The 17,688-nt window shown below is 37.8% G+C and overlaps 1 protein-coding gene across 10 annotated transcripts in view; it reads left to right on the top strand.

The window, feature by feature from the left end:
- Positions 1–17,688, top strand: part of ABLIM2 (actin binding LIM protein family member 2) — a 137,830-nt gene that overhangs the window by 86,367 nt on the left and 33,775 nt on the right. For 3 of the 10 annotated variants that reach the window (XM_050337624.1, XM_050337623.1, XM_050337625.1), the window contains exons 8-13: positions 2,909–2,967; positions 6,698–6,775; positions 10,495–10,641; positions 12,553–12,585; positions 15,132–15,252; positions 16,988–17,086. In XM_050337624.1, the coding sequence (XP_050193581.1) occupies positions 2,909–2,967; positions 6,698–6,775; positions 10,495–10,641; positions 12,553–12,585; positions 15,132–15,252; positions 16,988–17,086 (537 nt within the window). The remainder of the gene's footprint in view (positions 1–2,908; positions 2,968–6,697; positions 6,776–10,494; positions 10,642–12,552; positions 12,586–15,131; positions 15,253–16,987; positions 17,087–17,688) is intronic. The other 7 variants (XM_050337627.1, XM_050337630.1, XM_050337628.1 and 4 more) reach the window with 5 other exon arrangements.

Raw genomic sequence — 17,688 nt, forward strand, 5'->3', positions numbered from 1 at the left:
ATGATGAGTGATAGTAGTTACTTCCTGCAGATGTGAGTATTGACAGTGAAGATTATAAAATTTTCCATTTACCAAAATAATGTGATTTTTCCACAGTGATAAATGATCCAGGTGGAAGTTAACACACACAAAGAACAACAGGTTTCCTAAAGCTGTTGTTGCCACCCAAAGAGCAGTTCTGTACTCATTGCCCGCTTGGGTAGGAAGAGAAAATCTGAAGGTCCTTTACCTGAGTTCCCCTCAGTCAGACCTCAGAGGGTGGAAAAGAGGAGGAAAAGTGCCCTCAGAGGGTGGAGAGGAGGATGCCATGGTGCTGAAGCCCTTGCCACACAATGTGCCTGTACCTTATGCAGCCACAAGGTTGCACAGGAGAAATGCAATGTTTCTTGTCAGGGACTTTCAGTGGTAATAGTGAAGGACTTGCACAATAAAGTATGTAAGGAAAAAAAGTGTTATTTAGAATAGATATGAGCTAAAATCCTTCATATGTAGCAACTGTACTAACTTGATCAAAGAAAAGTGACTACACAGTTAAATACAAGATCAAACACCAGAGAAGAGGAAGGCTTTTGCATATGTCTTTGACTGGCATTATCTTTTCAAAGGGAAACGGGAAAGAGAAACTCGGTAGGATGTGGGAACTGCAAGGCTGGGGTATTATCCTAAAATAACATGCTTGCCCAGATGTGTATTTACAACTATGCAATTGTCCAGTTTTCTAGAAGTGTACTTTGAACTCTTTCCATAAGCTGGAAAAGTTAGACTTTATTTAAAACACAACGGTGGTCTTAGTAAGATCTATTTATAATTCAGTATGTTATTTGAAATGACAATTCTGTTGTCACTTTAGTTTGCAACAAGAACTAGCTCATTAAAGGACATAATGATCCTTGTCTGTGCTCATGGATTCTCCCTCAGGAGCCAGAAAATGCTGTGGCTCTTGCAATTGCAAAGCAGCTTAGCAGTACTAAGATCCCATGCCAAATCAATGCTTGAAAAAGCTGTATCAAAGTACAAAATTGTTTCTAGCTTTCAAGCCCTTTGACACCCATTTGCAAGTCAATCTTCTTTTTAAGTTCATTTTGTTGTAAGAGTGGTTATTTGTTAAGTCTTGTGCTGATTATTAGTTCAAATAACAGCAAAGTATGCTCAGGTCCTATTAATTTGGACCCATCTTACTTATTTTCTGATGCATGAAATGTTTCTGCCAGCTTACTATCATACACTTTTTGCTTCGCATATAGAACAATTTCCATTAGAAACTGATGTTAATGCCATGAAAGATATGTGATTAGTTATTTGGACTGCCTTACCTGATGTGTTAGATAATAAAAAAAAAATGTCAGAACCCAGGGTTTTATAACTTGTTCTTCATCCTCTTAATAAACTACTGTAAAATTCCTTCAAGTGTTGCATGTTTCTTAGTAGAAACTATCAGTGGTTATCCAGCAGATGACTTTTGGGTGAAAGGACTCTTTTTCTTTTGTATGACAAAGTTTCCCAGCCAGTGTTGCTTGACTGCAGACAGGAGTAATTATATATATTAAAAAAAAAAAAGGTAATCCAAATGCTTCTTAAATCCATTGGAAAGATTTACATCAGTTTATGAGAAATATGGGGCAAGTTCAGACCCACTGCAACTGGAAGACAACTTAGCATTAAATTTAAAGGTGTTCTAAATACATTTCCTAGTGGTTCAGTACCAAAAAACTTCAGTAACTTAGTAAACATAATTTATCTGGTCTGTACTTACAGACTTTTACTGCAAGAGTCTGGGCTCATCTGGGTTATTTTTGTGAAATAAATTCAAATGATCTCCGTCTGTCTTCTGGGAAATAGACTTTCTATCTTGTTTCCAAAATCCACTAGTTAGAAAACTATCAAACTGCTGTGAAAACAAAGCATTTCCAATAACTTTGGTGCTCTCCACCCAGTATAAACATTAAATATTTATTACAGAAAGGTTCTCAATTTCCCATTTAGTCAGGCAGAAGTTGCAGTGCATTCCCATTATTTAACTGTGCTGAGCTTTAGTTTGTGGCTTATCTGAGCTGACTGGCATAAAGATAAAGGTTTCTTCTTACTATTAAAATTTAGAAATAATTATTTTATTTTGTATCATTCTACACATTCTGCTTCCACTGAACACTTAGGTTTTGAACAGTGCTGAGCTTTTTAAAATATCTTTTATCCTTTGTGACCAGTGCAAAACTATTAAGTTTCTATCTGACACTCAAAGTTTACTTATTTCTCTTCATAATCCTCTTACACATGATACTTATATGCAATAGAGAATTGGATCATTCTGCATTTCTTCCTCCAGGATGGATATGCCCTTAGTATTTAATTAATGAGAGACAAACATATAGAAGTGCAAGATCAGAACAGTGGAGGAGTCAGAAAGACAGACTGGATTTTTAACTAGGGTTACACGCCACGATGCTATTCATCCCATCACAATGTGCTATTTTGTATGACCTGGGCCAGACTATTACAAGAATGTGGATAATAAAGAGTACTACAAATTCCAGTTACATATAAGGGAAAAAATTACCATGAGAGTGAAACAGCTTGCCCTGAGATGCTGTGGGATCTCCATCCTTGGAGATATGCAGAACCCAGCTGGACACAGCCCTTCCTGCTGTAATAGAACAGGATGTTGGTCTCCCATATTGAAACACATGTAACTTTCTGAAGTTCACCTCGTCTTTTAAATGTATGTGATCAGTCTTACTAGTATTGAGAGGGTGTCAGTGTTAGCTTTGAAAGTATCCATGCATTAGCAGGGGAAATAGTCAGTATGCTGTGTCTTGAAAAACCTTGTAGGAGGGTTTATTAAGGTTCTTATTTTGAGGTTTTTAAGATTCTTACTGGGGAACTGAAGCAGAACTTTAAATTTTCTTTCCAGGAACATCCATTTGGCATCCAGGTTGTAGACAGGCTGCAAAGGCTGAAGAAAAAAACAAGGTAAAACAATTGTATTTTTACCCAGTGTTATTTGATTGTCATATTATTCTCTATGCTTTTTTTGCAGCAGACATGGAGGGACGTGTTTGGAATTTTTTTCACAACTGTAATTTTAATTTTTAAATTACAGGCATCTAGTAGGTTAATATAATGTAATAATGTAATGTAAATATTCTGCCTTTACTTAGTGATTAAAGCTACAACTTCAGGAGAATGCTGACCTAGGAGTTACATGTATAAGCTGAATAAGGAAAATATGAAAATATGAATAAGAAAAAAAAGCTAATTTTTAACTTCTGTCTGAGTATGATGTGATCAGTGCATGACCTCTTCTCTTTTTATGTGGCTCTAAACTTAAAAGATCAGAGGATTTTCACTTTATTTGTTTTTACAAAAAAATCCCTCCTTGGAGTTTCTTTTTTATTATTTGTTTGTAAAATGTTGGCAAGGCAGTCCCAACTTAATTTAATCTCTGGCTTTAAGTACCTCCTTAAGTTGGATGATTTGTGCACCTGTCCATGTGCAAGGAGAAAAGGGGGGAGTTCTGGCAACTTGAATTACAAGGTTAGCAGATGAATAAGCTGCCCCTAGGAAATGAAAAATTAATGATTCCTCTGAAGTGGCGGGACTGAGTTATGACTATCTTGTTTAATGCAGAGGCTGTGTCGGGGGTTTTTCCACTTCTAATGTTCTCTGATGCTCCAAGTGGTACCCTTGGTGTCCTTGTTCAAAAAAGCTCTGCTCTGGTTCAAGGCTTGGAGGAAGGTACATGGGACAATCTGAACAGCAGGCAGCAACTATAAAAAGATTTTTTATGAGTATGGTGTGTTAACAAGTGCAACTTTGACTAAATTGCAGTTTGAAAAAAAGAATTTGGGGGATTTACCCTGAAAGATCTTGGTTGTATTTTTTGTACCCATGTTTTTGGGAAGCGATTGCTCTGGTGTTCTTCATGACAAGCTGTGAATATGAAATAATCTTCCTGAGTCTAGTAGTTTGTCTTTTAGTTTATCCTCTTTTTATGGTTTTTCTGCTCCTTATTGAAAAAGTAAAGCCAGAAGGAAGGATACTGCTTCAAAGAGGGTAATAATGAACTTTTCAACATAACTTGTAAAGTTTGGAAAGGGGTCTGTTGCTTGAGAAATTTTCTGGTCAACCTTGCAGTTTGTTGTTTTTGAGTTGTCTTCCTATGTATAGACATATGTACAGCATGTAATTAAAGTAGGTGATAAAGGCAAAGGGAGTAAGTGTAGCAGCATGCTCCAAAACTTCAGAGATGGAATGGAGGGAAAAAGAAGTTGTGAAAGAGAGTGACAGCATAAAGAAATTGATGGGAGAGTGAGACTGTAAGCAGAAGGGATGAAGCTGGAAAAGACAGAAGAAATTAAATCAACAAGAGCAAGTAAGGATTATAAAAAGGCGTAAAGGAAAAAGAGGTAGGTGGAAGAAGAAGAAAAATGTGTAGTACAGAGAAAAAAAACTAACAGAGGCAGAAGAGTCAAAGAATTGACTGGGAATGCTAAAAGAGGTAATTATGCAGAGAATAAAAGATGTGTAAGATATGGAATGGCTCATATGCAATTCTTTAGCCACCAGTACCCTCTGAGTCCTTCTTCTCCCTTCACCACTCGATTTGTGGTTGTGATATTGGGGATTACCCTGACCCAGGTGCAGGACCTTGCACTTGGCCTTGTTGAGTTTCATGAGGTTTGCATGGCCCCACTTCCCAAGTCTATCAGGGTCCTTCTGGGTGGCATCCCTTCCCTCCAGCTTGTTGACCTCACCACACAGCTGGGTGTCCTCTGCAGGTTTGCCGAGGATGTGCTCAATCCCGCTGTCCCTGTCATGGATGAAGATACTAAGCACTGCTGATCCCAGTATGGACCCTTGGAGGACACCACTTGTTACTAATGTCCACTTGGAAAATGAGCCATTGTTCAGAGGGGTTACTGGAAACGTGCAAGACTCACGCTGGGTTTTCTGGGGGAGGACTCAAAGGTGGGAGACTGGGATGGGTCTCACTGGATGCCAGGGAAGCAGCATGTTACAGCCAATGATAGAAGAACCAGGGGAAGACCCAGAGCTTGAAAGGGACTTCTGGAGGTCATCCTGTCCAACTTCTCTGCTCAGGCATGGCCACCTAGAGCCAGCTGCCCAAGACCATGCCCAGGACACAGAAAGAAGCTCTGAAGCTTTATCTGCAGAACCCTGAGCTTAATCCAAAACTGTGATTTGACTTTAACGGGGTTTAAAACATTGGAATAGTGCAGTTTTCTTCAGTTATTTTTCTCTTCTGCATTAGGTTTCCTGTAAGGACATGCTGAAGGAGAATTATGGTTTGTATATGACATTAGTGTATTGATGACACTTTCATATCATTTACACAAGTTCTGGAAAACTGAAAAGTGCTTTAACTGTGCAGAAGAGGAGTTTAATTACACTGGCCATGTTAAATGATCATCCTGAGAGCAGCCACAAGTAGTTCTCAGATATTTCCATGCTTGCTCTCTTGGACCTTCTGACTATGTGCAGAGCCTCAGTGCGAGACAACTGAAAATTAGAGGGATGAAATTCCAAAATCCTAGTCAGACATGCCAAAACAATTAAACTGAATGTTTTTTATATGGTTATGTATCTCCACATATTGTCTCAAGAGAAGCCACAGGAATATTTGAACTAAAGAAGGTCAGTAGAAGGATACTCATGACAACTTAGTTTGTTTGCTCTGTTATCACAGAACAGTAAAGATATATTTACATATTGCTCTAAAAGCTAGTAAATACTTCTGAACTGAAATAGTAGGAAGGATACTACATTGACCTGACAGCTTAATAACACTAAAATTCTTTTAAGGGTTTGAATACTTGTAACCTCAAAGTAACAAGTGTCAGCTTTCACTGAGAGAGTAAATTTATGGTCATTCTGAGTGCATGTAAAAATACATACTTTTTGCAGTCAAGGACAGGTTTTTCCATAGATGGGCAAGAAAATTTTCCCAGAGTTAACATATCTAGGTAGAAGAGGTTATAAACCCATCGATTTCATAGTAAGATTTGTTTAAACTTCAGTCATGAATGACATGTCTGTTCACTTGTGGTTAATACAATTGCATCTCACAGCCCTTTGTTATTTAAAAGTAATTATATTTTTTCATCATAAAGGAATCTACCAAAAAGAAAGCAGTAAGTGTCACACTGAATGCCAGAATGATTGAAAACAGAGCAAAACCTGTTGAGTATTAAAATTAATCTGGTAGTCTTACAATCAACAAAGGAGGGTAGCTGTCCTATGATGCAGGATGCTCTGCAGGATGTTGTGCTTGCTATGAGTGAATGGCGCAGTAGCATCAAATGTTCCAGACACAATGTAGAATGGTTTGGTGGTATAACCTTGGAGTAAAAATGTTGTAACCTGACCTGTCCCTGGTAGTGCCTCAAAGGCTGTCCTCACACCGCAGAAGTGATCTAGCCTGTTTCGTTCTGAAGAGAGTGGAAATGAAAGTCACGTGTAAAACAATTTTTGCATTTTCAAAAGGTTAATTTGATTGATTGAAAAAATATTCTTTTATATTTAACTTTGTGCCTGTATGTTTTGAGCTCTCTGTAATATGTCATTTTTGAGTGGTAAAGGTTAAACTAAATGTCTTTTATGTTCTTTCTGAAATAACAGTTGCATTATCTTTCCCTCCCCTCTATTTCCTATCTACTTTGCTTCTCTTCTCCTGCCATAGGAAACGAGGACTTCGTCTGAGAGTATTATTTCTGTACCTGCTTCAAGTACATCAGGTTCCCCAAGCCGTGTGATCTATGTGAGTATTTCACGGTGAAATTCATTCTGTGGGATGGGGAAAACCTTTGCTTCCTCTTACAATTTAGCACGTTGTGTGCAAAGTTAATGTCTCCAAACCACTGCAGATGGTGATTCCTCTAAAATGGAATTTACTTTCTCAAGTTTAAAATGTTTGAATACTGCATTTGCCATAACAGAATACTGGCAGTTTCCTTTAATTTTTGGTGGTGTAATTATAGCACTTGAATTACAACTAGAGATGGCTTATACCAAAGCATGCAAAATACCACAACACTTTCTAAAAAGAAAAGTTTAAGTAAACAGTACAGCCCACAGGTAGATTACAAGCTTAGATTTGAACACAACTTGTCTAAATTGAGCTCTTGAGTCTGCATCTGATTGCTTATGAAAACACTCATGCGTGTGATTGCCGGACTCTGGCCTTGCCAAATGCCAGTCCCTAACCTCAGAGGAGCTTTGACGTGTTTATGGTTTAAGAAGTTCTAGCTCTGGAAAGCCCAGAGACAGAATTTAAACTAACAGGTATTATAAAATCGTATGATGAGTATTGTTTCAATACAAGATCAAAATTGCTGTAGGTAATGTTCCTGGCCAAATTCTCAACAACAGGTAAAAATATCTACAAGTGTGGCATGATCCATACAAGTATCTCTTGAAAGGCTTCAGTATTTCAGGACATTTCTATGTTCTGGCCAGGTATCCCTCTGGTAGATGGGTTATTCTCATCAATTAGGGCCATATACTAAGAAAATTGCTGGAGATGCAATTGGCTTCCAGAGAGGTAATTATACAAATATTGAGGGCTTTTATCTACCATACTGGGACAAGCAAAAAAATGCCTTGGATCTTCTTCCTTCAAGTAAAAGTTGTTTTGAATGCCATATACCCTTTATCTGAGCAAGACTGAACTCAAAGTGGAAGAACTGCCCCTTATCTAAATGCTTATTAGTGTTTCTGAGTTCCAGTGCTTGTGAATACCAGTGGTATATCCCAGTAAAAAAATGTCATTATGAAGACAATTCGTTGTGCTGGGAGCCTGTTATTGTGTAAGCACTCCTTTTGGCCAGATGATCTCTATTTCTCCAGGCATGGACCATGTCATTGTTTTTATCAGCATGAGCATTCTTCTAAGATTTATGTGGTTTATAGTGACATTTATCTAAATGTAGGATGGTACTATTTTTCCTCATGCTTGTGATTACAGTCTTAAGTACACTTCACAGGCGTTAAAAGTCAAGGACAAACCTCCATTCTCCTTTTCTGTTGTTTGTTGGTTTGCTTGTTTTTAAAGGCTATCATTAAATCAGCACACAACTCTAATGTTTGTTACTGTAATATACAGCTGCGACTGTGAAAGATTAAAGTTGCTTAGCAAATATGAGTCAATTGGAAAAAAAGTTTCCCCAGAGGAGAGAAGCTCTTGCTCTATCTGTCTTGTCTCTCCTTAATTGTCAAAGCTGTGAGATTGATTAAATCCCATTTTGGCTTTCACAAACAGGAAAGTAAAAAGAATTAAAAACATGTTACTGAATTCTATATTACCAAAATGGTTCCTTGGCTTTTTTTACATCTGCTTTCTATTACAGGAGTGTTATGACATACAGACATGTTCAAGATTTGTCTTGTGTGCTTTTGTGATTGGTTTTGCCAAACATAAATTCATGCTACCACTGAAAGGAAGGTCCTACACACCACGTAGCCCTGTCCCTCTCTGGCCATGTCTTCGGTACTAGTACTAATGGGTACACAGTGGTATGATCAGTCAAATTTGAAACAAGATTGAGCTAAAAAATAACCTAGAAAAAACCTACAGACAACAAAATAGGCAAAAAAAGGGACCCAGTTATCTACTTGTCTTCTAATGCTAACATAGAAGGCACATTTGAATGGTGCATGCAGGACAGCAGTTTTCAGCAGGAGCACAGATTTAGATCACTAAAACCCATAGTAAAACTGTGCCTTGCCATCTGGTGAGCTCTGTGAAGTATTGTGTTGGAGAAAGGGAATCTAGGGAAAACAGTTAAAGCTCAGGAACTGTGAATTTGTGGTGGTCATACTTTCAGAGGCATCAAGTCAGAGCAATAAAGTCAGTCTGAACAATGTCCCATCTCAGGACAGGCACGTTTCTGGGTCACAGTTGAGTAGTAAGCTAAGGAAACATGAAGAAAGTGCGTTTCAACTGAATCTGGATTCATATTTAAATATTCCCAGTTCTGAACTTCTTTAGATTTGCTAGAATAATGCTCACAAGCTTGGATACCTTAAAAGTGAAATCACAGCCTCCTTGGCCTTTCTTCTAGATACAATGCTGTCAAAGTATTTCTGGAAGAGATGTGATGGACAGACTCCTTACCTTTGCATTACCTGTCTCTGCATCAGAGCTTACCACTGGCTTCTCAGTAGGGAGGGACTTATTTTTATTAGGGGACTATTTAATTTCTCTTTGGCTTCTCAAAGTAGCTGGAAGGAAAGGGAGATGTGTAGATTGATGAAGAGTCACATATTTGGTTAAAGCAAATTTTTTCATTAGTTTTGAGGATGGGGATATGTGATTTTATGGCAGCTTTGTTGCACTTTCTTAGTTAAGAGGAATTGTCCTTCTTTCCATATAGTTTACATTTGTACGAAGAAATGCTTTGAAAATTACCAAAATAAGTTTTTCCTGTCTGATTAGCCTGATAGAAAACTTCCCTGGAAAATCTGTTGAAATTTTCTTAGCTCATACTAAGAAGAAGTATAATTACTTGACACATAAATCCTAAATACTTTTTGTATTTTTGCATGTGGAAAACATTACAGTTTTGTAGCTGACCATACTGAGATTTTCAGAGAACAGCAAGATTCACTCGTCATTTTGCTGCCAAAAAAGAGCTTATTATTCTGTAAAACCTGAACTGGGAATGAGGCAATTATGCTGCCCATTTCTCTAGTCTCAGTGTGGCCAACTTGTCATCATATCTACAAGATAGTATGTTCTGGATAGTTTTGGTGCAATTACAGGAAGGATAATCTGTGCAAATATGGCAGTTTGATAATTACCCTTCTGAAATCAGCGTAGTAAGAAGAGAATGGGGAGCAACACAGCCCTTTCCCTCTGTTGGCTCTGTGAGTCTTATGACACAATTTGAACTTTACTTGATTGACATCTGTGATCTTCCATCTCATCCACCATGGTGCAAATCCATCATCTACTGGTCTGTGACCCGTAATTAAGGGCTACTTAGACATAGCCTGGAGAGGAGGTGAAGCTGTGGGACATGACTGAATGGGAAAGATTAAAGACCTGACTAATGTTTTTAAGCATATGGATAGTATATGTTGGAAATACATGTTTGGTTATTCACTAGTGCTTACAGTAGGGGAATTCTGCACACTGAAACCACTTCAAAATGAAGGGTGTTTTGCCTGAAAAACACTACAGTATCTGTCCCCTATATCTGTTTGTGCAGACAGTAAGTGGGATATAACCAGGGAACTGGAATGATGCCATGCTACTCCTGTTAGCCAAATGTCTGTGACAAAGTCATAGAAGTGACAAAGTATTTAAAAGTAATATTTAGCACTGTGTAGTAAGTACAAGAGATTTATATGTGCACGAACACAAGAAGTGGTTTATTATGATGATGACTTTTCTACCTACGCTTATCTGTCCTTGTCTGATTGCATCCTGATCATATTCTTTCTTATTCTCACTGCTTTCTTTCCTCCTTTTCTTAGGCAAAGCTTGGAGATGAAATTCTTGACTACAGGGATTTGGCTGCTCTTCCTAAAAATAAAGCCATCTATAACATTGACCGCCCAGATATGATCTCCTATTCTCCATATATCAGTTACTCTTCAGATGACAGGCATAGTTACGGGGAGGTACTGAAACATGGGTATTTTTTTACTATGAGTTTCAGGTTTTATGTGCATCATTGAACATGTTGCTGAACACTATTGAACATGTGCAGAAGTTTTTTTTTTAAATGTAACTTTTATAGCTTCAGTTAATTGAGTCCTGTCATCCATTCATTCACAAGGCCTTCCGAAAAAAAAAAAAAAAATCAAACAAGACCAAGATGTTCATTTCACTTTTTAGTTTGTGGAAATGAAAGAATTGCTTTCTGTGATCATTTTTTAAAGAGATGACATGTAATTAGAATATGTTTTTCCATGAGAGTAGTTTCTGCATGCGGTAGGAAACAGGAGCCATTGCTAATTATAATGCAAAAATCAGTGAAGCCAAATGTCTTCCATGATTTTTTTTTTTTTTGAAGTGTACCATGTTATTTTGGTAACACAACAGTGGTATCACTTTCTTATGTACAACTTTCTTTCAACTGTCCCTTACTAAAGTTCACCCTCATGTCATGCACACACTTCAGCCTTTTCATATGCAGAGCTAATATGATACAGTTTGTGCCAATGAAATCTAAGTTAACATTATACTAATATACTAATAATTAATAGTAATTCTGTGTTTTGCAAAACATGCTTGTATATAACTCCTGTCATGCAAGTTAGCTTTTCTTCTTTCAACAAATGTATCTTTCATTTGATTTTCTGATTTCTTTTACTATTTTAGCTATGTTTTTACAAATCAAACCTTTCCTACATGCTAGGTATTAGCAAGATATATACAGTCTAGAATGGAAGTCTGCTTTATTCTTTGTAAGTGTAAATGAATGGGTAGAAATAAATTCTATAATTAATAGCCATAATATTTTTTAATAACCCTACTTCTGCTATCACTTATACCTTTTACACTTAATCAGTACCACTAAATCTCAATACTACTGTCAGGTGAAATGCAGCACATATATTAAGCTTTACAGACTTTCTTCCAAACCCTCTCTGCACAATGCTGAACCGCAGTAGCTCCATTATAATGTATCCAAAAAGAACTAAAATTGTATTTGGTAAAGGCTTTAAATGGCACTTAGGTCTCTGGTTTCACAAAACCAAAAGTTGCTGCCCAACCCTGAACCTATGGAGCATACGCATTTCCTTTCTATGTCAAAATGTTTTGGTGCTGATAATGTTTGTGGCATCTAGGCTTGGCAGAGGTGCATGGACCAAACAACCTTCTGCTCCATTCCTGTGGGGACTCAATCCTTACACCTGCTCCATGGTGATTTTGGGCTGTGCTTGCGATCCAACATGCACATTTTCCTAGTGCCCCAAATATTTATATATTTTATGTTGCGGGGGGCGGGGAGGGAGGATTGAGGGAAACAAGCCCTGTCTTCCAAATTTCAGCATCCTGGCTACTACTTGCAGCTGCAATAGTTTCACTAGATTTGCTCAACTAGCCAAACATAGCATTTAATTTTGAAAGGAAAACGAGCAGCACATCGTCAAATTACATGATGTTTAATTGAAAATTAAATAGTGCAGATATTTTGCTTTTCCTTAAAACAGCCAGTTCTAGTCCTGATTCTGGAGATCCTTCAGTGCAGATTTAATGAGGGCTTGTATGTAGTTTTCAGGCAGTTGCTTTAAATGGAAGTTCCCTGCTAGCAGCACTCTCTGTGACACAGGACTGGCCTCACCAGACCCCAGGACTCTGTAGTAGAGAAATCCCTAAAAGACTAATATGAAATTATTTATATATTATTCCTTATGTACTTAAAAACAGATAATAAGAAAAAAATGCCCTAACTTAATTGACAGGTGTTTTTCCTAACTGTATCATGTGTATCATGGATAGTGATATTTTTGAAGTAGTTCTTCTCACAAGTAACCTCATGCATGAATTTGTATCACTAATTTGTTGTGTGTTGCTGTTTGCAGTCACCTCAGTTGCTCTCTCCAACACCTACTGAGGTAATCCCCAATGCCTTTGTTCTCCTATTCTGACCCATTCTGTGGTGCATAAACCTGGTCATACTGATAACCAGCAGCATCTGAAGTGTGGCGTTTGCCTCCTGCCTCTACAGTGCATGGGGTTTATAATTTATGCTTTTCACAGTGTTACTTGTGTTCAATAAGTACTCTGCTTCTGGATTGTCATCTGTATGCATCTGTCTCCACTGTCGTCCATGTTTCTGCTTTCCAAAATAAAGGTGGTATGGTGGTCACTTCTTCAAGCTCTACTTAATAAATTGTATTGGGAAATATGATTTATGTTTACGTTTAAAGCCGCCAGCATGAGTTGACTTGAATTGATGCTTGGCAAAACTTTCTCTTCATTTTTCTTCTCATTTTTTATTCCACAAATAGTTAAACTGCTTATACTATTTGTGCTCACATACTATTAAATCATTTGCACATACCTCAACTTCTAGGTCGGTGCATTTTGATGTGCATTAATGATCAAAACTAGTCATTGCTCCAAGAAACATCACTTTGGAAGCAGTGAAAGCATTTCATTTAGTTTCCCATATTACATACTCAATTACTTATCAGGGGTCTGGCTAATTTCTCCATTATCCCAGTTTTATGTACTGCAAAATTTTAGTAATCATGGAGAATTGTGAATATTCATTAAGGATTGTAAATCACAAACTGTTACTTTAACTACTAGTTAAACAGAGAAGTTAACCAATAGAGATGTAATTTGATTGATAGTTTAAAAATAAAAACATGCTTTATTTAATACTGCGTTTCATGAACTAGATTGTTTCTTGCAGAGATACAAAGTACACAAAAGGTAAGGTCTGAAACAATATGAAAATTTGGTGTTTTGGAAGATTATAACAATTTCCTTTAAATTACATACGAGTTACCAAACTGCCAATACTAGTAAGTTTCAAAACTGATACTGGTGTGGAGATTGGGGCTACCATGATTTGTGTTACGTGAATACTCTCACGTTATCCAGCTTCTCTGTGCTTGCTGTCTTTCTCTGAGGAGTCCATTATCAGGTGCTTGGGCATCATCATCTGCAAACTTATCACCAGTTTTGTGGCAGGGATTTTTATTAGAGGAAAATTCCACTGTATCATACAATTGGATACATCACAGACCATTAGCTAACACTCATATGATATTTAAATACCCTCACAAGACTTGGCAGAGACATTGGGTAGTAAATAATGTAACTACTTTGAGAAGGAAATATTTCAAGCTGGACATAGAGCTGATGGTAGAATGCCTACAGAACGCTGCGTGCTTGGGAAGGCATCAGTTGTTCTCTGCTTTTAGTGTAATTTCTCCTAAACTTAACGTTAAAGAAATAATGCTGTTGACCGCTGTACAGAAGTGATTTTCCACTTTTGAAAAGGCAGTCAGTGGGCCTGGGGTGAGGTTAAAGGGATGGAGCACACCTGGACCACAGAAGGAAAACTGATGGTGTGGGAATATTGTACATCTCTGTAGAGTCGAGGATAATCCCATTTAAAGATGAATGGATGGATATAATTAAGTTGTCCTGATAGGAAACCAGATGATGATGATAGAGCCAAGCAGGATCTACTGTGTGTTTAAATGATGAATAATCCAGTGGGAATCACACAGATGCCTAAGGGTGTCTCCATATTCCTCAGTGATTAACACCTGCTATGGTACAGCGTATCTTCACTCATTTCGACTGGGATAGGGGAAAGGAAGAATTTTTTGTAATATGACTTTCCATAAAGGAGGATCTGCAGTTTACATTGATGTGTTCTAATCTGAAGTTAACTCAAGCCAATTCTCACTTTTCCTAAAAGAAACAAGAAATTTGAATTTGCTTAGGTAGCTAGTTTACAAAAAATCACTTCCACATCTATTTCACTCAGTAAGGCTTTACTGTTAAGAAGACATGGGAATTGCAGTTGCAATTTAACTAGCTGTAGGGAGTGAGAGGCTTGGAATTGGTGTACATGGTTTGAACTGGTCAAAGCCAAGGGTTTAGTGGGGATTGAATTGTCTTACTTGCTTTGCACAATGCTGCAGTATTAATGCTATTGCTGTATATGAGTGCTTATATGTATTTCCTAGCATAATGACCGTGTTACAGTGTGGTACACTGGGCAACTTATACAGTTGGTTTTGTGATTTAATGAAACCAACAAATGCTGATTTTTGTGTTGTCTGTAACCATCATGCATCCACTCATATGGGCACAAGGTGGCCATATTGCTATCACGCTAACCTGATCTCATCTTCCACCCACCTATGTATGTTCTTTTCAAATTATATTGTAACTTTAAATTCATGTATATGCTGACTTCCCTGGTAACACAACCGTTCTCTGATACTTGGCAGAGCTCTTTCAGTCACACTGAGGAAGAGGTGCTGAAAGCCACCTCATTTCATTGGGATTGCGTGGAGTCTTAGGACAATGACTTCCATCTCCACAGCACAGAAACATGCAAAATGGCATGTTCTGCCTGTTTCAGAAGTTATTTCTGTTCCCTAATGACATGTATTTTGTGTCTTCCTCTAAGGGTGACCAAGATGACAGATCTTTCAAGCAGTACAGAACGTCAAGCCCGAGCTCTGCTGGCTCACTGGGCTATGGTCGCTACACCCCAACCTCCCATTCTCCTCAGCATTACAGCAGACCAGGTAATAAAAAAAGCAGCCTTACTTATTCTCTAGATTTTTCCATTATGTGGTTTTGTGATGCAAGTAGAATAGACTCCAGGGGACAGGAGTTTAAGGTGGAATAGCAGTTCATTGCAGTGATTTATTTACTGTAATCAGAGAATCCCATGGGAAGAAAGGAAACGAGTGCTTCAGGAACATGCATTGAAGAAAACAAAAATAGGCATTTAAAAAATTTGATTTTATGTAGACACAAGATAGAATAGTTTAAAGGACTTAACTGTGGTCCCATCTTGCCTGAAGGTACATATTCAATCCACAGCTCTTTCAAGGTGTGGCACAGTAGCAATGAATGCACATGAGAGGGTGATTGAATGATTTCGTATCCCTTCTTGTATGACAGGGTCATGGTTCATGTCTCCTCTCCACAGTGCAAGAGTTGGAGAGTGACTAGTGGTTCTAATGGCTAGAGTTTGAAGGCCAGGTTGATTTAGTTGAGATGTTTACAGCAGTGTTTATTGCAGCTTTGGGCTGTAGTAGCAGCTGTGCTGGTGCTCTTGTCAGGAGGGATCACCTCCTTTTGACCTTTACATTAGAATGCCTTACAAAAGTTCATTCATATTTGGAATTCATACAGAGTGTTATCCCTGGAAATAATCAATGAAATTGCTGAAAATTTATTCTGTTTTTTTCTCAACTCCATCCTTTTGGTGGAGAACACAGATAATTTATATAATTTTCTTGGTGTCTTTTAATTAACATTGGGGATACATTATAATTATAAACTAGTTTGGAGAATTGTGAGTTCTTAATCTTTCCAGGGACATGAAGTTTTTATAGGTAACAGAAATGGTTTTTGCAGGAATTGAATATTTTACTATGTAAAATCTTTGACAAAGTAGAAATGAATTTGAGTATAAAAAAATCTATTAGAGAGAGGAAAGACAGTTTCTCCTGAAGGTCTAGCAGCTGTGTCATCTCTGGGTTTAGCAGCACACTGTTAAAGCAATAAGGAAAGAGGAAAGGAATTCCAAATGAATTCTAATGTTTTACAGCTTCTCTGACACTTTAGAAGATAATCATCCTAATCACCACTTTTAATAATTGCCATTAGTCCTCCAAAATATGTTTTCAGGACATTATTACAGCAAAGCAAACAAAGATGACTTCTGAGAATGTTTTTCAAGGTACTTAATCACATATCTAACTTTCAGAGCTCAAATAACTTCAGGATGTTTCTTCAAATACTTAAATTAGCTGTGCGCTAGAGTGCCCTGGTGCACCGTGCAGTGAATCCTACCAGTGTGCCTCGCTGGCAGTGAGAACTGGACCCACTCGTGGCACAGTTCTCAGCAGAGACAAGGCTCTCCCCATTTCATTTCATGAGATCCATTCCGAGCATTTATCATTCCCTCTTGCAGCTTTTGAATAAGCAGGTTTTCCCCTGAGTAAAGCCATGCTTTTTGTGGTGCCTTTTCTGGAATATTTTCTGATGCGTTACAGTTAAAGCATTTTATGGGATACTTTTTCTGTCTGCGGAAAGCCCCTGTCCCTTGGCCAACCCTGTAGTGTGGCCACTGTCATGTTTTTAGCAATAACCAGTGAAAGATGAAGTCTTAAGTATAAACTATGTTTTCTAAGCATCAGGAGGATGTTCCTGAAAAAAAAAAAAAAAAAAAAAGGATGGCGTTGTAATTTGTGGCTTTCAGTAAGTGAACTAAATAGTTTATTTTCACTTACTCTCTGTTGCCCCCAGCTGGTACTCAGAGTCTTGGTACCAGTAGCTGCATCTCCCTGCCCCAACACCCAAGCCCTACATCTACATTCAGACATCATTACATCCCTTTCTTCAAAGGTAAGGTCCAGGAATGCAAAACCGTGCTGTGATACTGTAGATTTATTCAGCTGTGTTTCACTTTTATGTCTGTGCAAGCATGGCTTCCACTTGGATAAAATTTGTCTTAATTTTGTGCAAGTGCTTTCTTGATGTACTGTGTAAGTTTTACGAACTGAGTGGGTATGGGTTGTTTTATTTTTGCTTTTTTCAGTGACTGTTAAGTGTCTTTCAAAGGGGTGGAGGGAAGGATTTAGCTTTTTATGAAATTGAGGGAGGGAATTATTTAAAAGTCTGTTTGTTCTAAAATATCTTTACCCTATTGTGGTGATAACAAGTAGTATAATAAGCTTATACACTGGATACAACATAGGATGATCAGTTATCTAACATTCCAGCCTACTTTTAGATATTCTTCCTATTATTTGTAGCATTGCCAAAAGTTATGACAGCTGGTTAAATCAATACAGCTGCACTGATTATCAATTAATCTGTGCCATATATTATAAGACAGAGTAATTTAATCTATTATCCTTGCCATTAATTTTTTTGCAGTGGATATTAACTTTTAACGACTTCCACGTTGAGGTTGTGGGACAGTACTGAGGAACGCCAAGAATCTT

This window comes from Myiozetetes cayanensis, unplaced genomic scaffold (assembly GCF_022539395.1).
Source record: "Myiozetetes cayanensis isolate MyiCay16 unplaced genomic scaffold, myiCay2020 scf7, whole genome shotgun sequence".
In the NCBI taxonomy this organism is placed as follows: domain Eukaryota; kingdom Metazoa; phylum Chordata; class Aves; order Passeriformes; family Tyrannidae; genus Myiozetetes; species Myiozetetes cayanensis.